General features: G+C 36.0%; 1 protein-coding gene across 1 annotated transcript in view; it reads left to right on the plus strand.

Moving 5' to 3' along the window:
• The window catches only part of COL25A1 (collagen type XXV alpha 1 chain), a 285548-nt gene extending 265769 nt beyond the window's left edge, over nt 1-19779 (plus strand). Inside the window, exons 33-37 of the mRNA XM_088132984.1 lie at nt 1303-1329; nt 2230-2283; nt 8543-8629; nt 12587-12625; nt 13739-19779. Of these exons, the coding sequence (XP_087989110.1) occupies nt 1303-1329; nt 2230-2283; nt 8543-8629; nt 12587-12625; nt 13739-13771 (240 nt within the window). The 3' untranslated portion in view covers nt 13772-19779. The remainder of the gene's footprint in view (nt 1-1302; nt 1330-2229; nt 2284-8542; nt 8630-12586; nt 12626-13738) is intronic.
• The last annotated feature ends 4786 nt before the right edge of the window (nt 19780-24565 follow it).

A 24565-nucleotide genomic window follows, 5' to 3' on the forward strand; every position in this document is an offset into this window, starting at 1 on the left:
GCAAATTGGGAAAATACTTACAAAGAAAATTCCAACAAATATTCAAATGGAATCACAAATTACCTTGGCCCACCTCTGCTGAAAAAAATCAGGTTTTTCATTCTTTTCTGAAGCATAGTAAGGTTGAGACAGACCAGACCGGAGAGAGAACTTTATTCCAAAGGGCAGAGGTGGTGATAGAGACCTCTGGTATATCCCCAGATACTATTCTTTTGGTCAGGAGACTCAGAAAATGTCTACCCTAACAGATCCTACAGGATGGGAACAGCTGACTGGAGAAGAGTGATTCTATAAATAATCAGTTCCCTCAGTTCATATTCTCTGGAAAACTAGACATTGCAGGAGGACCAAACTGTGTTAGTCTGGTGACCCAAAAAAACCAGAATCTGACATTACCTTTTCTGACTAATAAAAGTTATTAAGAGGCATAAGCTTTTGTGAGCCATTTGTTAATCAGAAAAGGTTAGGAATTAATTTCCTAATTTCTATAAAACTAGAGGTCCTTGATTTGTACTAGAGGTCCTTGAGGAGTATTCTTTTAGAACGTTCTAAGCTTTCTTCCAGTGGTTCCTATTGATACTGAAATGGCTTGACCAATAGTGGACACGTTCAGAGTTTTCCCAATATTCTTTTTATATGGTATGATTGTCAGCAGATGTCTTCCAATTCTAAAGAAGTTACCAGCATCCTAAGGATCAGTAAGACAGACTGTCAGATTCTATTCCATGACATTTTGCCTCATCCAACCCCATCCTTACACAGCTACCCTGAGTAGTAGTTCTAACGTAATAATCAACATGTATATACTGCATTCCCAAACATTTTAATTGCTTGGCATATATTGGCCATTGAATGTGGTCAGCGCCATGGATTCCCACTCTCTTCTTTTCCTGTGTTCCATCAGAACTGGGAAGAAGAGTTTGGAGGATTTTGTTTTTATGTTTTGCTTAACATGTTGTCTGAACTAACAAATGGTTAAGTTGTGGTTTGCTGAAATATATCAGAACTCATTGTTTCATGCTATTTTGTTTCAACAAAACCATAATTAACATTAATCATAATTTGTTTGAGTGATACCTAAATATTTCCTCAAGTTTAAAGGGTTCCCAGTGTAAAAAGGATAAATGTATTGTGGCTCTCTTTCATTCAGAGGTCTTGTTCTTCAGCCAGTTTTGGATTCAAAATTGTATTTTGTACACAGTGCAATTGCTGCATATCTGAATAATTCAGGCAAATGTTTAATCCAATTCAAGCTTTATAAGAGCCTGAAAGCTTAACAAAACTAATATGGTTCTTTAATAGGGCAAAGATGGTGAACCTGGCCTTGATGTAAGTAATAATTGATCACCCATTTGTCTGTGTGGTAGGTAAACATTTGTTTCAAGTAATAGCCGCATGCTTGGAGCATGTTGAAGTTTTTCCCATTTCCTATGCATGAAAATCATGCAGAGATTATACTCAACATTGTACTGTTGTTTGTCTTAAAATAATAATAGAGAAAAAGGAATAATCCCACCATAAATAGTGCCCTTAATGGTTTTGCAGCAATTGATGCTAACTAGAGCGCAGATAAATGACTATGAAATGGCAAATGTTCATACAATTCTATATTGTTATAAGCATTATACTAAGTGCATCAAGCCTTACAAATGCAGTCAGTGGTGCTCAAAATGCAGCCACTTTAAAACTGCACCACAAGGCAACTCCCATTTGCAGCAACAGCTCTTACAAGATTTGGGATATTTTAATCATGTTATCACAAACCACAAAAAAAAAGAAAGCCAGCCGCTGCATTCTAAAACAGTTAAAATCTCATGGGAAATTATTCCCACCAGGAACTAGGGTTTTTAGGTTCTGCAGCATCTTTGATTGCACATGCTGACTGCAATTGAGTTTGTATCTTATCAGAATTAAATTAGAAGCTGCGGTTAGATGTTCCAGTTTATGCAACTTCTTTTGAACTGAGAGAAGTTAATTAGAATGTTGCCCATTTGTTCAGTGCCACTGAACCTCTATGAAGCATTTGTCCTTGAACATTGCCAGCACTAATTTGCATGTAGGAAAATGAGGGTGATTTTCTATCAATTCTTTTTCAGTTCCAAATTACTTGATGCAGTATTCTTGGGAGTGAGGGTGGCTGGGTGCATATAATATAAGCTCTACCGTAAAAACAAACCCACATATCAATATACAGAAGCCAATAGAGGTCTTTTTGTTCATTTTTTATAGGGTTTCCCTGGTCCACGTGGAGAAAAGGGTGATGTAGGAGAAAAGGGAGAAAAGGTGACCTCAATGCTATTAACTGTTGTTTGATTACTTAGCTTAGTCAGCTGCTCTCTCCCAGTCTTGCAATTTGTCCCTTTAAGCTTGACTGTCTTCCTTCTGTGTGCCAAGAGGCGTATCACTGCTTTACTAGACAAAGTCATTTGTCAGAATGTGAAACCAAACTTCCACCCAGATCCAAAAAGGTCAGCACTTTCCATAATGGGAGAAAGGTTTTCTCCTCCAAGACTCCTTGCAGTCTGTGTTTGTTTATACTGTAGTTACTGACAAGAGACATTGGAGTAGCAACAGGAGACCCTGGGCCAGAGTGACAGCTTTCGTAAATCGATATAGGGCTACACACTTCAATTAATGTGTGCTGTATTTATACCTTGTAAGCACCTGGCTTTATCGCAGAGAAGATGAAAACTAAGCTAGGAGCACTTTGGACTAATTCAGAGAAAGTTAATTGCATCAGATTCCTATTGCAAGTGATAGCTAGGCGCTTAATTAAAGCACTTAGTCCTATTGAGTCCTATTGAGATAGCTTCAATCTGCTTGTCATTGGATTGCCCCGGTGTACAATCATTCAACTTCTACTAGAATATACAATATGGGAGCTCTGAAATACATGCACATCTCCAGTGCGTACACGGACTTCTCTATGCAGTTTTTTTGGCTTATTTTCACTGTGAGGGAAACTATGCACTGATACATATCCCAAATTCTTACATATGTAAAACTTTCCCTTATTTAGTTCAGTTGGTGGTATCTAAACATGCCAGTAGTTGAAGGATTTCCAACTTATTCTCCCCAAGCTTTCTGGGGAAATTCAAATGACTTTCGATTCCGAAATAGCAAAAACAACATATGACAGGAATTCACATCAAACCGTTCAAAAGAGGAGAAGTCACAATTGTCTGTAGGCTGGCTGTATCAGGCTGCTAATAAACAAAGACATAAGCTTGTAGTAGTTCTTTCCCACATTATAAAGATGAAAGAATATGCTTATTATGGCACGAGATTACACTGCAGTCGATGCCCTTGAACTAGCAGATTCTCCTAGCCCGATTTCTGATCATCGTGTCTTAGGTGTGGCTTTTTGCTGGGGAAAGCCTACATTTCCACCAGCCAAAATGGAAATCCATGTACATATAGCCTATATGTTTACTGCATTTACATAAAACCTGCAGTCATCTATGCCAGTGCACAGACATGGAAGATGGGGAAGGTATGACTGGAGTATAGGAGTATAGCTGCAAGCACTATAACTCTTCCTTTTCAGTTGTGTAATGCATAAAATAGCTGAAAGATCAAACAGAAGTCATTTTGTAGGATAAACAATATCATAATATTTTATTGGAGTTGGGCAGAAAATATAAACCTAAGTTGAGAAATCTGCTTTGGAACAGCCTGATGAGCTTCCGACTGATGTTGTACTTTGTTTAGACTTATTCCCTCCTTTAGTTCATTTCCCAAAGTTTTCATCTTTGCCCTATTGACCATGTTGGGGAAATCAATTCCCTGGAACAGTTTCTACTTGTTGAAAGAATTGGGTGAAATTTAAAAGTGTCACAGCACCACCTTCTGCAACAATGAAGTATGGCATAGAGCGGGGAATAAAACTATGAGTGGAAAAAAAACTGAACTTGAGCATTAGTCTCTGTCTCTGACAATTTCTAGAAACTGTCTTTGGACCAACATTAGATTGGCCCTCTTCTTAAAATTCTGCTTGCCAAATGGATTAGGATAAAGCAGTAGCACTTCCAAAGTGTAGCATTTGTAGAAACAAAGAGTAACCAGGTAAATGTCCTCAAAGAAACCCAGGTCAAAATTTATAGGAACAAAAACCCAGGTCAAGATTAGCTCCCTCATATCCCCCTGGCTGGCTGGCTGGCTGGCTGGCTGGCTGGCTGGCTGGCGAGAGAGAGAGAGAGAGAGAGAGAGAGAAATTTAACTGCACTAATTTTTAATACTATTATTAACTTCCGTTTTCTGCCCAAGTTATCTTGTCAGCTTCTTCCAGTCTACTCTGCCATACAAACAAATGTGTGTACCATGAGAGATCACAAATGTAATTGCAGACCCTAAAACTCAATCAAATGTACTAGATTTAGAGCTGGGTTGAGGTGAATGAAAGAAAGAAACTTCTTATAATAACTAAGGAGACAACCTGTGACCCATTGGGTCATCGTTTCAGAGATGCTTCCTTACCTAAACAGAAAAACAGAATGACCAAGGGCAAAAAAGCAATGGGAGTGGGAGTGACTTGTTGCCAGCTTCCTACTGACTTTGCTTGTGGGAAGCTGGAAGGAAGCATCAGAAATCTTCCTTCTTTCCCCCTTTTCCTTCCTTTCTTCCTCCCTTCCTTCCTTCCTCCCTCCCTCTCTCCCTTCTACATATAATATAGGCTTGCACCATTTGCCTTCCCCTCACAACCCTCAGAGAGCCCCAGTGAAGCCGCCTCCTCCTCTTCAACTGACCTGCAGAACTGCCTGCCACTTTGCTGGTGGGAGGTAGAACAAAGAGAACCACAGACCAAGAGGAAAACTGCACCCTCTCCTCATTCCGGTGTGTCCCCTCCTCATTCCGGTGTGTCCGGTGTGTCCCCATTCCGGTGTGTCCCCTTCCTTCCTTGAGGGAGGAAGAGGGCTCACCCATCGACATTGCCCCCCAGCACCTCCCAGCCAGCCCTACCTCACTAGCAGGCATCCAAGTTGCTCTCTCATCCTTCCCTCAACACCCAACGCCACAAAGAGATTTCAAATTTCTGCCTCATTTCCAAAGCAGCCAATTGCTGTTCACCCATCAGGCCTTGCTATCAGTCGATTGGGTGCAGGGGACAGAGGGAGACAGGAAAGAGGTCAGGGATATGCCCATGATGATCACATGACCTGGGCTGATTGCAGCAGCACAGAAGCCCAGCATTGCTGAAGCGATCACAAATTTCCCAAATTTCAATCCCAAGGAAGTAATGGGTCCTGGATTTAGGATGCATTCGGTAAGCTAGCCCATTTGAGGTACCTTGATTCATAAATTGTTGCCCTATGGTTCACCTTCACCCAGTTGAAGGTTACAGACACAAGAGTTTTAGTGATAGATAGACAGACAGACAGACAATAAATTATTCACACTTTACTGTACTGAATCACAGATTAAACACTAAGCCCCAGTCTGCTGTGTGCACCCTACCTGTGTGATTACTTATTGATTCTGTGTATTGTGCAAATATCAAGGTAATTGAGAATTTTAAGTTAATTGTCAGTAAGCATATTATGTGATCATAACCTCAGAGTCACTGGTTCAGAAATAATTTGAACATCTCTGAAATCAGCTTGTTTGAGAAAAATAATGCAGCTCACAGAACAACAAAATATAGTTTTTAAAGCTAAACTATATGCTTGCATGTTTGAAGAAAAGCTGTTACAGTTTAGAGAACCAGGATACCAATCCTGAAACAATAGTATTGAACCATAGCATACATTATCATTGTCTAGTGTTTGCTTTTCCCGATAAGCATTTATTTTCTAGCTGAGTTAATTGTATAAGGAGGCCAGACTGGTTCAGTCAGACCAGAATTCATCCTTTGGAGTGAATCATGCCAAACTGCAAGATTACATTGCTTTTGAAACTAAATAATTACCCCTAGATTTTCTAGATGCAAGTAGGGAATTAATATTTAAATTTTGCCCTTAAAATGGATTAATATGTTTATATAGTATACTATTTAAAACTCATAACCATTAGGTCTAATTCTAAATCTTCTATCAATAAAAACGTCCAGCGTAATTCTTCCTTCTCAGATTTTGAAAGGTGTGGGAAGCTGTGTTTTTGCTTAAGCACAATATTAAAAGACCCAATTTATTTTCCATTTATTCTTCTCTCCAGTTACTCTGATCCACCTTTGTTGGCTGTTCTGATCCATAGTTTGGTCACAATCCTCAGTCAAGCTTCCTTCATTTTTCTGAAAACTATTTTGTGCCTATATTTACCGTAACATCTTTATTTATTCACTCAGGCCTTCCCTCCAGAAGCTCAAAGTGGCATACAGAGCACTCCTTTCTCCATTTTTCCCTGTGCAGCAACCTTGTGAGATAGCTCGGGCTCAGAGTTAGCAATATTTGGAGAAATGTACTTTTTAATGTAGCACTCAGATTATCAGTATTAAAGGTAAAGTGTTTCACGTCCATCACTAACCTAAAGGGTTTCATGGTTAATTCCTTTGACTCACAGTTTCTGGGTTGCATCTGCAATTGTTCAGTTACTGCTGCCCTCCTCCCCTCCCCACTTCCAAAGTACATCACATTTTGGCACACTGTTGAAACAGGTGAATAAATATTGTTTGTAGGATGTAATACAGTATATCTCTCCATGAAAATGTGTTTGACTCTCATTAGATGTTTGTCTTATGCCATAGTACATTGTGGATTTTGTGCAATTTCACTTTTTAAATATATGTTAGCACAATAATTGGATATATTAATTTAAGGTGAAATCCTAGTTTTGGAGGGGGGAGTCATTAAGAGTTTGCCAGTGACTTTAAGAATGCACTGTTTTAGGCATTGAAATGTTAAATATTACAACATTAAAAAGCAACTGTTCTAAATATTTATTTTCTGCTGTAAACGGATGCATATTTTTGATGAGAAAATGAGTGAATGTCTATTCCTTCTATGCCATCCTAATCTTCTCTGCCTTTCCAGAGGTGCATTCCTCCCTTCTCCTTTTACCTTGTTTCCTTAAACTTCATCTGGTCTTTTTTACCCTTTTCCTTACAAATTAAATCCTTCCTACAACCTAGACCTTGACAATCATTCCTCAGTTCTACTAATTTTATTTCTTTTGTATCTCCATTGCACTAATATTCTTAATTTGTGTGTGTGTTTTTAAATAGAGTCACTTTTGGCTTTGTTAAGAACTGTGAGCCTGAAACTCATTTACCATTGTAACTGATCAGGTGTGAAAACAATTTTAAATTAGCTTTCAAAGTGTCTTCCATTGACTGCTGATAAAGTGGTTTTTCTCAGGTAGCCATTCTTGTCCCCAGGTATTGCATTTGTTTAGTGAAATCTGTTTAGAAAAAGCTCTAAAGTGTCAAATTACCATATTGTATATTTCCTTTGAAAGAATTTCTATTTTCAGACAAAAAAGTTTCTAATTCAAGCACATGGATACTTTAATCCAGGAAGGATGCCAATAAATAATTTATTCTAAATGTGCATTAGAATGTAGAACTCTAATGTGGAAAAGAATCAGGATATTTAGACTGAGACACATGGGTCTTCAGAATCCTTTTGCAGGGTTGGACAAGGAATCCAAACTTTATCACTTAATTTTCTTGATCAGCTTCTCCAGCCTAATGCCTTTCAGTTGTGTTGAACAGGATTTTATCTTCTATTATGGCACTTTGGGGAAAGCTGCTCTATAATCCATACCCTTTAATGACTTTTTTAGAAATACATTTGGCTAAGATCTTAGTAGAATTCAGAAAATTCAAGTGGGACAAGCCAACTTGCAACAAAATGAATCCATTAAAATCTGTCCCATTCAGTCCAACTTTTTTTCTTATTGTGAACCCAACTCCGAGATCCAAACAGTGCATTCCTGTCAGAACACTGAGATGTAGCATTTTTGCAATACCATCTGGCTACCTGACTTCTGAGAAAGAAACCCCAGATTTGGAAAAGCTGATCTAGCTCTAAAACTGATGCCCTCCAGATATATGGAGACTATTCTCAACCATGTCAGCTGGGATTGTGTCCACATTGGACGCATGCAGGATTCCTGTAAGGGTGAACAGCTTGACATGCACAAAGTATTTCCATTGGAAAAAGAGGAAGCCCATGCACCCACAGTCTCAGTGCAATTCCTATTTGTTCTGTTGCTCTTCCTGTAGAAAATCAAGGCCAGGAAGCAGACCCAACACAACTGTTAGGAAAAGTATCAGAACTCCCTTGTTTTTAAGTGATCAGCAAATTTTTGATGTCCCCTTAGGGTGAAATAATCAACCTAATTCATAATTCCAAGTCCTGTTTTAGAATTCAAAGTGCCCATCAAAATTGCATCAATACAAAAGTTCATTATAACCAAGCTGATGCAGTTAATGCTTCTGATCATCATATAACTTATTTTTCCACCTAATGCATCCTGCAAACTAAAACACAGTGGTAAGTGTCCTTTCAGCCCTCCATTGGCTAATAAACAAAAACTTTTAAAACAGCTCTCTTTTATTCCCTGAAAAAGAATAAAACGTGTTTTATCCAAACCATTGTGTCCACAGGGGGAAAAGGGAAAGAAAGGCAAAAAGGGGCCTAAAGGGGAGAAAGGAGAACAGGGTGCCCCTGGATTAGATGCACCTTGTCCATTGGTATGTCTCACTCATCTATTGGAAATGTCTCCTCTTACAGTAGATAATATAGCAAGATGTCACACTGCAGAGAGGAGCAAGCTACAGTTTGAACAAAGTTGGTATTCACTGAAAGTCTTACTGTTCTGCATTTTAAAAATAATCATGATTTGGCCTACTTCCATGTAAAATATCATTTGACATTTTTCAAATAATTATTAATGGAAGAGTCTTCCATAATTTGTGGTGCAGTGGCTCATGTGGGAGCTCATGTTTGCTGTATAGATCATGTGTTCTGCTACAAAGCTTATATCTAGGAAGGAAGGCACCCACGTTCTTCTGTGGTACTCTTCCGGTCAGCTTGCTCCTCTTTTTTCTGTTTGCTTGTTCCAGCAAAGTTGATGTAAAAGACATTTCTTAGTAACGTTGCAAGTTAATTTTTACAAACAGGGATTCCGTGGAATTAAGGGGGAAAAAGGGGAGCCAGGCCAGCCTGGTCTGGATGGGCTGGATGCCCCTTGCCAATTGGTACAGTATTGCTCTTTCCTTCCAATCCTGCATGTGATTCCTATGTTTCTAATCAGCTGTTTCCAATGTAAAGTTCACCATAACCAGACTTTACATTACATGTCCCCATACATGCATGTGCATGATCAAAGTGGCCTGCCTTGGTGATAATAACAGTATCCAGAGATCACTCCACCTCTCAGCATCAGCAGTGTAACACTGGCAAGTTATACTTACATTGCACAGTGGTTCGGAGCTTATTTTATTCCAACGTTTGCTGCCAAGTGCAATTTTCCACTGTTGTCTTTCTTCCCATTCTGATCACCACCAACAAAACGTGATCTGCCATACTTAATGAGGTTGCCCTGTTGGCTGATACAGAATAGATCCACCATGCCCCATGACCGAGTTACTGACATCCTATGTTGCACTGATACTTGCCCTGCCCACAGGTGTGAATTTCCTCTGACCTCACTCATAAATGGGTTTTATGATTTTGAATCGTAACTATGCTTGTGTGGTCTTTATTTTTTAAAAAACGAGACTGGAGTAATAAAGTATATGTGCCTAGGAAAAGAAGAGAAATACTCATTTAAAACACATAAGTGTATACCCAGTGATACTTTTCTGAGTATGGCTTCACTGGGCATACATATGTGTCAGACAAGTAAGTTCTCTTACATGTATGTATCTGTCCTTATTAACGTGAGGCAGGGTGGGCATGAAAGGACAACCTAGCCAGAGAACTGTTAAAGTCCACATCAAAATACAAGGTTCTTTGACAACATCTGGAGTTCCTGCTCCTGATATTCCATTTACTTGCTTTGACAGTCATCTATTCTCATTAAACCAATGAGGAAATTGAGAACTTGACTTGCTATTTGCTTTTGGGCAAGTATGTGGATGGTACCTAAGGAGAGAGAGTGAACAAGTGGATGGTGTGACCTGGAGCTAGCACTGTTTCTATGCCTGACCTTTTGCTTACCCGAATCAGGTTATATATACACACACACACAGGAATTCTGTGTGCTTAAGAATCAATCCAAAGGGTTGCAAACTGTGCAGAGGAAAGCACTCTCCCTGCCCGTTTTTCTAAGTACAAATATCCCCCATGAAATAGGGGGAAATGATATAATGTATTACAATAGGCAGTTTAACTGGAATGCTCAATTTAGCTTTGTTTCTGCAACTTCTGATTATATCCAGACTTAGTTATGGAATACACCAACTGAGCTCAGTAGATGCATATTTCTATGTTTCTACCCTCAGTTTAGCAAAGGGTACATTAAGCCCAAGATTGTTTAGGTTAGGTTATGAGTATTATATATTGACAGGGAATTGGTCTTGAATAGACTTACCTGTCTGCTATTCCCATGATCACTTCTACTACATATTGCAATGTTATGTTCACTTGAAAATAAGCTTTATAAGTACTTCATAAGAAATTAATGGCCTGCAGCCCAAAGCACTTATCGTCTTTGTTTCTTAAATGTTTTCAGCATAACAGTCTTTCCTTTGGATCTTAATTTCCCACAGTATATACAACAGTTCCTATTCTATGTTAGCATGAATTTAAGCTCCTACCTATACTAAAATTCTACTTGTTGATCCCTTTCCCTTGTACCAATCTGGCAAACATTTCAATTTTATCAAAATGCTTTTTTTTTTTTTAAATCATCATTATCTACACATTTCTAGAAAATGCCAAAAACCCTTTAAAGGCTAGATAGATTTGATCTGCATGTTTTGATACTGTGTGTAGTTTAAGCACGATTCTCTAAAGATGAATGTAAAAGTTAAGCTGTTTTTTTAAGCACATCTTAATCTAAATTGTCAGGAAAGTCTTTAAGTATAAAATCCATGTTTTATTTTGTTTGTCATTGATTAACAATAGCCTATTATTATATATTTGATTGCAAATAAATAAAGCATGCCCTCATAATTCTTTAAAGTATGTTTGATCTTGCAGTATTATTTCTGTCTGGAAATCAAGGAAAACTGTCCTATAAGGCTGCTACAACATACCTGTCAGCAAGTGTTTGCTTAGCGGTTTTTGTTGTTTTCTTCAAATTACTGAGTTATAATCTAAGGAGGGGGAATTATCTGAATTTCTCAAATCTTTCAATGGAAAATTCAAAGATATGTTAGACAACTGTGTGGGCTTTGCAAATATGTCTGATTGGGGTTTTTCTCATGATTTGCAAGCTAATACTGTAATGTAAAGACTCCCCATATATTCAAGTGCTGATCCTACTTACTTACAATCCCACAACCTACTGTGAGTAACCCATTAATTATGAGAACCCAAATTCTTAGATTTAATCCACTTAGTACCTGATAAAATAGCACAGAATCATCCTGTCTTTTCTCCTTCAGAGCAGAGACATGCCATTGTTTACAATATTGCACAGATATTACTGTGTCATCTCAACCTGATATAACTGGTCTGAATGTGAATAGGAGTGAAATCTCACTACTTAAAATCAGAATCAGATTAAGACAAAAGAAGTAAACTCACTTGAACAAAATGTCTGGGTTTAGTCAAAAATGGACTGGGCTGCACTGGCACTGTTGATTTAACTGATAGCAACCTAAAGTTAAATTACTCAGTCTTGTTAACAATACCTAGTATTCAAACAATGAAGAGAGAAAGTAGTCTACAGGGCCCCTCTTATCTACTAGCTGAAGGAAACTTTGTAGAATAGGTTCCCAAGTAGGAAATGGAGGATTTTTAGCATTCATAAGAACTTTATCATTTATTTTACAAATATAAATCCAGTCAAGTTAACTACATGCAATACTTGAAGCTTCCATATCAGTTTAATAACATCTACCAACATCAGTTATGAACACTACCTTCTCATTATTTCTGAGAAATTATATTTATTTAGTTTTCTTTCATATACTTTTAATTTCAAACATTCAGTATTGAAAATATGCCATCATGTTTGCTGGTAGCTAAACTATAATTATTTTGCTCTTGGGAGAGTAATTCCAGTACATTTCAGACAGAAATGATGCTTGCTCATGGAAAGTTGTTTTGATTATTATATCTTTTTTCAATCCTATCTAATTTTCTTTAGAAGGACTAACTAGTCCTGGTCAAAACCAAGAGATCTATAACACGCTTGGGATCTTAACTGTCATTCCATTATAACTGTTATATATGGATCAAAGCCATAAATACATTTGCATGGAATAAGGCATTTGTTAATTTAAGGTGTTCCTCTGAATTGATTTCAACTATTTATAGTATGGTTGTTGTTCATTCTTCTTCTGCAAACCTGAGGAACATATGATTACATACTGTACATATGAATTTCAAAAATTGCCCCGCACCCCATCTGTTATATTAAGTGCTTGAATTTTGCTCATTTTCCTGAACGACAATTGAGGCATGAAATGATGTTAGCATTGGTGAGGTGTGTTATCAAACTCAACAATATACTTTGATCTTTCTTATTCAAACAGGGGCCAGATGGGTTACCAATGCCTGGCTGTTGGCAAAAGGTGAGATCACTCAAATATTCTTATGCTTACTATTTTAATTCCTAAATACTGTATACCAGTGTTTCTCAACCTTGGCAACTTTAAGATGAGTGGACTTCAACTCCCAGAATTCCCCAGCAAGCCATGGGGAATTCTGGGAGTTGAAGTCCACACATCTTAAAGTTGCCAAGGTTGAGAAACACTGCTGTATAGCAACAAGCACCAGTAGGCAAAATAAGATCTGTCAATCAAAGGAAAAGAATATGAAAAAAACAAAAAAATCTTTGCTAATACCCCTTTGCTGCTTTCCTGCAGTTTTCAATGCTGTTGCAGGAAGGAAGGAGAAAACTCCCCCCCTCGTTTAGCTCCTATAAGCTGAGAGTATTTTACTCTGTGGGGAGAACTCCACTCATATATCTCTTTATCCAGCTCAGTATTATTTATACAGCTGAAACATATCTTTGAACCCAATACTACTAATATTGCTAAAATGTTTCTCTTTGTTTCTTTGCAGTGATGAATCTAACTTTGCAAGCATGAAGTTGTGTATATAATACATCACCTCCTGTATTTATAGTTGAAAATGGAAGCATTGGTTTTACAAGTCTGAAATATGTTTACATAGCACTGCTTCTACTTGTTTGCAGTAGTCATGTGTACATATGGCTGCAATCCGACAAATATAAACTGTGCAATAAATGTACAGAATCAAAATATTCTGTCTACAGAGCTAATCCCAATAGAGTGATAATTCATAGACATTTGAATTGTTTCTGCAGTTTTCCTTTTTTAAATTTTGGGGTTTTTTACTTTTATGTTTGGGTTGTATTCTTGTTTGATTTGGCTTGTGGACCAGCATGGAGAAGAAGTGCCATGACTTATTAATTACATTAATTTGTGACCAAATATGTGCTCAGTAACAGGTTGCCATTGGAATATAGTGACTTTGTTGCCATGTTCACCCTCATAAACTCTATCACTGCCCCATTTCCCCAAACTTGCTTGAGCAAAAGCATGATTTGTGTACTAAAACAGCTTGTTGTGCTACAATGGTTGCTTGCTGTCATACGCGACAAGGGTTGCTTGTTGTCAATTTCACTTGACACATTCAATTGTTCTTTCTGTCATCTCAAGGGAGTCACACCATGGCTTATTGCAAAAAAATGATACAAGGAGATTAAGACAATGATCTTGAATTTGGAGGGAACTTCAGTTCCTTCTGACGGTGGATGGCTTTCAGTCTTCTGGGTTATGAAACCATCTTTGTCAAAAAGAAGGATGATACCTGTTCATCAGCCTCTGTTTGCTTGCACTGCTCACAGTCAAGAAGCATGGATTTCAACACATGTTGGACTGTTTTACCAAGAATGAAAGAAGCATGAAGATCATGCTTTGCGAGTAAGATGATAAAGTTGCAGAGAGACATCAAATGGATCATTCAATGATAGGTCTTAGTATCAACTGGGGGACAATGTGATCTTCAAAGATTGCTACAATATGTATTTCACATGTTGTATTTTGAAGGTGTGATAGAGGAAGTGCTTTTACAAAAGTTACCATAAAATGCCTTCCTCTAAAATAATGAAATGCATCTGACTTTTTATAGCTTACTATTTGGATTTTAGAAATTCCGGTGCAATGGCATATGCGTGTACAGGCTTGGAGAATATATTTAATTACATGTTCAGTGTACTAGCCTCCTCTGCTTTCATGCTTATAGACATTCAAATTTTGAAGAACAGAATTGTGTTCAACTTTTTTCAACACTGTCTTTTTAGATATATATATATAAGGACTTCTCCATAACAAAAGGATTTTCTTTTTTTACGTGTTCACGTATTCATTTGTTTTCATTCTTCTACATCAATGTATTTTGGGGTTCCATGACCCAAATAATATGGAACTGGGGGGAGGTATTGCTGCATGATAGCTACAGTACATGCTACATTGTATCTCAAATATATTGTTATTTTCATCTGAATATTATTTTTTAAAATATTTCATTTCTCTGTTTTGAACCCTTCTATTTAATATTTTTATATTTAAGCTTATATTCAAAATGTATGTTTGTAGTCATTCTAAGAAGCTAATTAATTTTGCTATTTTGCTGGGAGGGTGAATATTGTCATTGTTCAAATGGCCATTAAATCTGATGAATGTTCTATAATTTTTTAAAGGTCTGACCAAATAAGAGATTTCATACACTTTCAAAAAAGTCAGTAGGATATTTTCAAAATACAGTAACACACTTATGAAAATAAACATCCATTGTGGCAAAATGTCATTTGTATCAGGTTGAAAATGGAATTATATTTATCACCGTACCAAATATTAGTTAAGTCTCAGTACTGCTTTATACCCCTAAATCTTACTTCCTTTTTTTAATTTAAAATTTTGTTTATAGACCATTTGCGCGCTGCCCAGAGTCCACTGGAGATGGGTGGCCAATACATTTAAATAAATAATAATAAAAATAATGATAATTAGAACCCTTTAAACAATATATTGTATTTTCCATTACTTTTTCGGAACTAAGGATCTTTTTCTCAATACTGAAGCTTTCATGTTAACATTTTAGCAAGTTTTTCAATGTTTCAGTGATATCCTCTCAACAGCAGGAGGAAAAAAATTCTAGTGCTCAGGAAATTCAGAGAAATGAATGCCTATTTTTACTAAATATTTTTTTCTTGTGGTTTTATTATATTTTTATTGAAATCTGTCCTGCCTGCGTGGAAAGGTGGAATTTAAATGTTTGAAATGCAAAAATAAGAGATGTATGCATGTATAATTGTGTACACATACATAAATATTCATATTTTAATATATTTAAGAAGTGTTTTCTCCCATGTAATGCAAACAGACATTTGTAAGATGGAAGTTTCCTTTCTCTTTTTGCATGGAATATCCCCTCCTCAACCATCTCCCCAAATCTACTCTGAAGAGTCCTCCAATTATCCAGGAAAAAAATTGGGAGGCCTATGAAGCTAATGGTAGTGGGAGAAGCCATTCTCTCCATTTTGTTGGTTGATGGATAATGTTGAATTCCATCCACAGGCTTCCTATATATTAATTTTTTATGCATTTCTCTGTAATGTGAGTTATTTGTTACTCTATCCTGCTAAACCTTAATTATGTAATTTTAGATCTGGTCAGATGTTACTCATCTGTAAGCATAATGCCCAAAGGCTGGGCAGTACATTCCAAACATATGGTTTCCTCAGATTTTTTTTATGATGGTCATTACAGCCAGAATGGTTCCATTAAGAATACACTCTTCAGGTATTGTGCCATTTTACCAAAAATATTTTTTCTTTATGATCTGTTTCCCTCCACTTCGTAGGGGTCTACATATAAAATTCATCAATAACTTGGACTATGAGTGTTTCTTTTATTCTCATTAAACATTCCCTCTCTTTTTGTGTTTGTAGAGCTAACAATACTAGCTCTGTGAATACAAGATGAGGAAGCAGAGTGGGTGGGCTGCACGGAAATATCAAACATGCACATAGGTCTCCCATGTCTTTTGTGGACTTACCGTGTGGCTGGTAAGCACGCTAATCAAAAATAGAAAGCAATGCTTGTGGCGATCCCGTCACAAATCAGCCCCATGACCCTGGTTGTTGGTTTGTTTTTCAGTTGATATTTAAATGAGTTAATGATAGGACATCAATCACTAATTTTAGAGTGAAATTAAACTTCTAAATGGAATAATGGTTATCAATCTGTTTTCAGGTTGATGGAAGAGATTTAGTCTGTGCAGAAATTAACAATATATGAATTGAGAATATGAGCATGTAGCTGTAGATTAGCTGAGCAGCCATTTTTCTTATAACAGTCAATTTTCCAGCTATAGCAATCATGTTTGCTGATTTATTCTTTTTAAAGAATAGATAAGAGTTTGGTATTCATTACAGGCTGTTCATTGATGAATTCTGATTCATAATGTTAGAAAACCATTCCATTATGTTGATGTCAAATTGATAAACTTGCATGATAATCTGTCTGTTTAGATTTGGAAGAGCAGTAATAGATATCAAAATGGTGCCTGGTTCTTAAAAATGCCAAAAACGTGCTTAGTCTGGCCACGCACTTGTTTTCTGAAGACTTGTAGTGCCTTTATGTTGATATTTAAGAATTATTTTGGTGCTAAAATGTTTTCTTCTTACAAAGCTCCTCTAAAGCAGTCATTTATACTCAAATATTACAGTTTAAATAGCATTTTTTCTTTTTCTTTTTTTTACACTTGTAGATTTCCACCTTGCAATAATCTGTTTTTGTTTTTTGTTTTGTTTTTGTTTTTATATCCACACTGGAGACGATATGTATTTGTTGACTTCCCATTTCAAACTTTTCTAATTATTTTACCTTTGGCTGTTTTCCCTCCCCCCAATATTTATTTGTCATGGGTACGCAACATATTTTGGATGAATCTTTCCTGAAATTCCGTAAGGTATTTCATTTTCATGTCCACAAACTGAAGAATGTTATGTTTCAAAGTACTTAGAAAACATAATAGTAAGGTATAAAGTGTGAAGCATAATTCGTATTATTGAAAGCTAAATATTTCCTTTCCTGATTTTATCTGATTACTAGCTTAGAAAAACAGACTAAGATATTGCTCTCCACTATATCAATAAAAAGCTTAGCAAGATCAATATCACCCTTATCTAGAATACCCAAAGTCCACCCAACAACTTGTCTAACGTATACAGCTAAATGGGAGGAGGAGAAGAGACCTTTATGTACCCTAGGTGGACCTGCAGAGAGAGCCTCAAGGAAACTCGGTCTATGCTCTGAAGCATATAGCACTGAACATGATGCTAGCAATTCTGCCCTTCTTAGAAGGGAAGCACTGAGAAAGGTAACTGTTCCTGTTTACCGATACATGTGTCATTAAAAACTTGAACTATGCCCTCCCCAGACAGTATTATGTACAGTGCTGAAAAGCTATCTGTCTGAATGCTTCACTTTTGCGGAACTAAAAAGTGCCAAAATATTAAGACACTTTAAGAAACAGGCCAGAGACAATCTAGGAATCAAGTTGGACGTCCTGATCAGCATTTGGAATGCCTGGGTGCAAGCCTTGTTTATATAGAGCATTGTTCACCATAAGGATATGTTACTGGATTTGTTTGTATAGCAGGACTGTTTTGTATCATTATTTTAAAAGGAAATGGTATAATAGTGGGCATCTTCAGATATCTAAGGTTAAGATTATACATTTTGTTTGCAAGCCTCCTAATTACCATTACTATATTGTTATACAAATTTAGTGTCCATCTGTATCTTTTGTGTATTAACAATTTTCAACTTTCACACAATAGCCTACACCTTACGAAGAAAAAAAATCATGAGACGTTAGGAGGCTCTTTATTCTGGACTTTCAGCTACTGAGGAAAGCAGTGCTGAAGTTTTGTTCTGTTTCGTCTTCTTACCTTTTTTTTCTTCCAATATGGCAAGAGTCATAGAGCAAAGATCCACCAAACCCTTGGGATTGTGGTGGTTTAAAACAACAGCAGCTAATAAGTAAATAATGCATTCAATAATGCATTTGAATGGTCAAGTACTAATTAAAATTCAGATGGGTCTCTCAGTTTGTCTAGAGGCTGGCTAGATATAGACAAATGTTTTCTCATTACTGCTGTCTGAACATGTGATGAAGTTTTCAGAACAATAAAAAAATAGAAAAGGATGGAAAATTTATTTTTTAAAAATTACTATTTGAAAGGCATCCTTTTCATTATGTTCTTTTTCTTAGAGAACAGGGGCCTTACTCAGTCTTACTCTGTATGTTTAGATGAAAATTCATCACAGTTTCCTCAGTTGTATTTGGTACTGGTGATATTCTAAAAACATTTCATCTGGGGATGAATGTATGTGTAACGTATTCTTAATGTTGGCCATGCTTATCCCGTGCCACTTTCTTGAACAAGTGAAATGGAAGGAATGAGAGTCTTCTGTAATACTCATACGTTTCACTGTGGTTCCAGGGAACATCTTCCCACTGAACTGGGCTCATTCATTGTGAATATTATGCCTCTGTACATGTTTGAACTATAATTTCTTCCAAACTGTTTTTCAAGGTGTATGTATCTGGTTTGGGGTTTGGGACTGGGTTATTGTTTTTGTTTGTGTGTTTGCTTGTTTTGGAAAATATATTTTATTTGCTTTTTTACTTTTTTAAAATGTATCTGTATGTGCAGGTATTTTCATATTTCATAATGATATCTCTTAAAAGCAGAAATCTGCCATTTGGGGAGAATTATTCCTACTTGTGGGGAAACATTACATACTGTAAGCCATTTTCATATCACATTCTTAGTGTCATATCATGGTAAAAACAATATGTTTGTGTAAATAGTTGCAAGATTTAAACCACCATTTTTATTTGATATTGATTTCTACATTGTTGTAGCCTCTGGTTAAGAGTTAATACAAGACTGAACTTTATCAAATAGGATATATCGCTTTATTGCTTTTAAAAAAGTTATTCTGGTTCCTCTTATTCTTCTGAGTCTTTTAATTGCTCCTGTTTGAGTTTTATATTTGGTTTTTGTCCCTACTTTGTGAGAAGTTGAACTTCAGAATTATTTTTACACTATTTATGACTTATTTTCATAATGTAAAAAGTGTGTAATTATTAAACTCTTAATCTTATCTCTGAGACTGGTTTGCCATGTCGTAAACATTATTTGCTTGCCTTGGGTTGTAAAAATATGCCATACTTCAAAAAAAAAAAAGTTTTCCTGAACAATATCTTCTTCGGTGGTCTCCTGGTAAAGGTATTAATCTGAAAAGTTATTGACTTAGAGAATGTTATATTTCAACATTCTCTTACATATGTTACGGCAGAATATGGAATGCACCATATTCCAGGTTACAAAAATGAATATTACAGAAAAGATAAAATTTCAAATTCCCATGTGTAGATTATAAGTCCTTTCCACATCTTATGTGCCCTGAAAACAATAAAGATGCTTTCTTATCTCACAAAGTATTTAATTATAAAAAGTGTATCTCTAAGCCTTTTCACATGGCTAAAAACCACCAAAATTGCAATAATTTATTGTCTACAAATAAAAAAATAAAAACAATTAAAAGAACAGCCGAAAAATGATGTGAGCCAAACAGTGCCAAAATCAACATTCTTTTACATATTTTTCAGCTAAATGTCATACTTTTCAATAATAAATAATCTCAATTCAGTGTGTGCATTTTATAACAATAACAGTCTTTGAAAATGATCCATTGTCTTCACCTTTTCATAGGTTTAAATGGAAATTAAGCCTTTCGTTATTATGCAACACTTGGATTTAAAAAGAGAATGACAAAGTAAATAGATGGTTATCCCAATTTCTTTTTTTTTCACTTTCAAATAATTTTATTAAGTATTACAATTGTACAGATAAAAGCTAATACAAACTACAAAAAATAAAGGAATATAAAGAAAAATAAAATCCAAGAAAAATAAAATCCTTGATTTCTTTTCTTTTTTTCTTTGTCCCTTCTCACCAAGTCTTCCAAAACTTTAACCAGTCTCTTATAAATCCTATATAGGGAAATTATCCAAGTCATTCTCCTGGTTGGTTGGTTGGTTGGTTGTATGTCCCTTTTAATTATTAAAATGTCAGCTGGTTTCGTTTGTATATCCAGTTAAATCCATGTACAAATCTATTTCGGTCTTATCCAGTAGAACTTGTTCCTCTATAACATCATTCACACAGAGTCTATGTATGATGGCAGACATACTTAAAATTAACTTCTGAGTCCATTGTTCCACTATATCCTTCAGTACATTCAGTGTTATGGTATTTTGCTCCATTGTCTGTTAACAAGTCAACTAGGTGTTCTTCTCCTTTAATTGTAATCTTTACTTCCCTTTAGCTCCCTCTAGTGTCCAACCTTCAAAGTCCCATCCTATCATGTTGGTTTTTTTCAGAATTCAAAACACAAGTCATTTTCCCATGGAGAGGATTAATTCAATTAATTTCAGAGTCCCATTTCAAGTCCATCTAGACCTTAGTCTATTTATAACTTTCCAAAAACAACACTCTAATCACCCTTTTTGCAGTTTATTCCCAAAAATTGCTAAGTCCTTAAAGTCACACTTAAAATTTCTTTTGTTAAGGATTGAAGGAAACTCACCATCAAACTTGCTATTTCAAAGGTTCTTAATATTTGAAAAATAGTAAAAAAAAAGTAATTCCAAAAATGATTAAGAAATGAAGCTCAGCCAAGCTTTGCGTCCATTTTGGCTACATTACAGTTACTCCAATTTCATAATGAAAGTAGAATCTGAACTTTGTATTCTATAAAATGCCAACAAACTATAATTAGAGGGCATTTTATCAGGATGGCATATTACATTTTTTAAAAAGGCAAGAATTAAAATGCAAAAGTGATAAGATATTAAAAAAGAGATTAAATACCTTGTAGACCTTACAGTTTTTGCCACTTTCGGTAGGAAATGTGAAGAATTATTAGCACTGGATAATGAAGACATAATTCATATAATCCTGGGATGGTTCTGTAAAAGGGCAAATTCACAATGCTTTTAATCAGCCAGCTGCCTTGTGAGGTAATCTCTGGAGAAATAAAGGCTAAAAGAACATATCCTACAAAATCCTACTAGAGTTGGGCCCTATCAGATGGTTGGAGGACACTCCATGCATGTTCCGAGAAACTGTTAGCTGCCAGGCAGATGCCAGATGTACTTCCAATGTATAAAGAGATGCCCATTTAGGAAACATTAGTTCACACATTACCCAGGCCTTGCAAAAGTTATAAAAAATAGCACTGTCTTCCTTTCATCCAGAAAAACATCACAGTTCTGACATTTTACAATGATAATAGGAAATGCTATCCTTTAAATTCATCCTGTATTCATTATACAGCTCAATATTTGCATAATAATTGTACACAGCAAAGTCCTTTCTTTTCCAGCATCTGGACAATTAAACAATTCATAACATTTCATGTGAAGTCTTTAGAAAACTAATAATTTCAGTAGGGCACTCCATGGGAATGTGTGTCGAAAAAGTTATGATAGTGGCTGTAACCACATGATCGAATCCCCATGCCTTTTTTTGCATTCATTGACACACAAAAGAAAAGGCTTTGATTACTCAGTCAGGGCCACCATTTTTACTCTCCCTGTGGACAATCCTGATTTGCATAGACTTTTTGCTTGCTTCTATTAATAAGATTTGCTTACTTCTACTAATTGGAGAATACTGCACCCATAGTTGGATTCCGAAAATTTCCCAGCTGTACTCAAAGAAACCTAAGTTGCCATTCAAGTAGTTTTCTTTTTAGTTGTTTTCCATTTAGTAATTTCCTTTAATGTACAAAAGTCACTTTTGTATCCCTGCATCTTGATTTTAATCCCACTTGCATAAAAAAAGTAATAATAAATGTTATAATTGTATTGCGACAAACATTAAAAACAGACCTGAAGAAACTTAATTCGGTCTTCCTCTCAAAGACTGCCATCTGTTGGTTCAATCATAAAAAGGTTTGCTTTTTTAAACTATTATAGTTTGCCAACCATTGCCTCTTACTCAAAAACCTTTTTGCACCCTAACACACAGTTATGAGCTAGTATGAATGTCATATATGTGAAAGATAACTATTTTTGTTGGGGGTTTTTATCTCTATTTTGAAATCTAATAGCAGATTCTGGAAATATAATAATTAAACCTGTTTTTAGTGCCATAGATGGCTTTGCATCCTTGTCACTGGCTACAAGACATGTAGAGAAACAGCAAGCTAATGGAGCACAGAAAAGAAATGATGTCCCAATACAATGTACAATGAAAAAAAGATTTTTTAACCAGCCGAAAATATCTCAAACAGCTCAAAAGCCAAAAGAGGTATCTATGTGCTATTTTACTGGGTGTATTGGATTTTAATTCTGAAGAGACTCAGAAGCTTACATGTAACTGCAACAATAGCCAATGATATATTTTGCAAATTGAAACAAAAGAAAAGAAAAGAAAAATACCTTTTTCCCAGATTCAAGTGGGGTAAGGATGTATCCAGGACAGCAGCTGTTGCAGTCAGGATGAAATATTTTCTAGAATTTTGAAGACAAATATTTTGTTCACATGGCTTTTGCACTTATTGCCTTATTAGTCTTTTAATCTCCAAAGAACTCTCCAGATCATGGTGGATTGCACATATAGATTACATGTAACACTTCCTCATTAGTATTTTATATATTGAAAGCAATGGCTTGGTAATGTTATAAGATGCTATAAATCATGAGGAAATGCCCTTAAGTGCTGTACATATACATGCCACTGTGTTTAATGAAGCTTACTCCAGGTACTTATGATAATAATCTCATTTTGCAGATCTTCAACTGAAGTAAAGCTTGATTCCTGGGAATTATATGGACACATTAACATTGTTTTCTGGACAAGTATATTGCCCTGTCTTCCACTGAGATTTAAAAAAATAAAATAAAATAAAAATCTTACTTTAGTCTACAGCCCTGGGATGCGGATCCCACATTCAAGTATTAACCAGATCCAGTTGGCTTACTTTTGGAGACTGGAGGCAGTATGCGAATGACTGCAATTAATGACCCACATTTACCCCTGTGAACATGCTAAAAGAATCTTGCTGACCACTCTGAAAAACGAGATCTTACAAATCTATTTTACTGTTTTTACAGAATCAGAATCAGAATCTACCTATGGAGGTTATGGTTTCTCCATTTCTGGAGCTTTTAAGAAGAGGCTAGACATCATTTTTGGTTTAACTGATTTTCCTGCACTTTGCAAGGATTGGAGTAGAAGATTCTTGTGGTCCATTCCAGCTCTACAGTTCTATGACAAAGTGTGGAAATGAGGGTCTTTGAAGAAAACCCTTTATGGTCAGAAAAATCAGAGGCAATTGAAAAAAAGGTCAACAGAAAACAGGGTGGCTAGACACTATTACTGATAACACAAGCAGAAATTTACAATAACTCCAAGAAGCAGTTACTAATAGGCCACCTGGTGAAACAATGTCCTCTGGGCCACAGAATCAGAAGCAACTGAATGACTGAACGATGACTGTAATAACTATTTCCACAGTTAATAGAAGAGAAATCATAAAATTTCAAGGTTACTGATATTTTTGGGACCATATCAGTCTGCTAGTATCTACATGGTAAATACTTAAAGTCATCAAAAGATAATTATTCCAAGACCTATTCTGTCATGACGGTACTATTCCTTCAGAGAAAAAAATACATTCTTATATTACTCTCTCAGAAATGATTGGCTGGAAAAATATTGCTCACATAAAGAGTCAAACAAGCTACATCAACCCACAAGATGTTTAGCCAGTGCAACCCTGCAAAGCTTTTATCCACATACTGTAACTGAAATGTGTCTTGAGGAAACAATATTTTGTTGTCTGTGAATCTCCTTCTTTCTACACAAGAATGTTATGCTACTTTGCCTCAGATAAACAAGAATGCTCAGGAATAAAATGTTTTTAGATATTGACAGTTAATGCTTGCCATAATTTAGACCCAGTCCTTTTAAGTATCTTAGTTGACTATCCTTACTTACAATTGGCAGGATTGGAGTGAAAATTGATAAAAGCTTTCCTCTTCCTGTTTCATTTAAAGAGATGAAAGCATTTAATCTTCTTTCACATAAATGTCCCTATAGGTTTTAGCTAAACCAATGGGAGCTGGAGTCCACCAGAATCTGGAACATACAAATTTGTTAGTCCTATCGTAATCCAAATACAGCCCTCAATATAGAAAAGCAAGATTGTGCCATCCTTTCTCCCTTCAAGAGGCATATACTGATTCATAATGCATATATTGCATAGATTAGCTTATAAGTGCTGACTTAATGTGCAAAAGAAAACAAAACAAAAATCAGCTGTCCTTATGCAATATCACCAAGGCAAACTGGTGCTTATGATAGGGGTAATTGCATGTGCTATTCGTCACCAAAA

The sequence above is a fragment of the Python bivittatus genome, unplaced genomic scaffold (genome assembly GCF_059951505.1).
Source record: "Python bivittatus isolate LINGU-HERP-01145 unplaced genomic scaffold, Pbiv_v1 ctg000070_np1212, whole genome shotgun sequence".
NCBI classification, from domain to species: Eukaryota; Metazoa; Chordata; class Lepidosauria; order Squamata; family Pythonidae; genus Python; species Python bivittatus.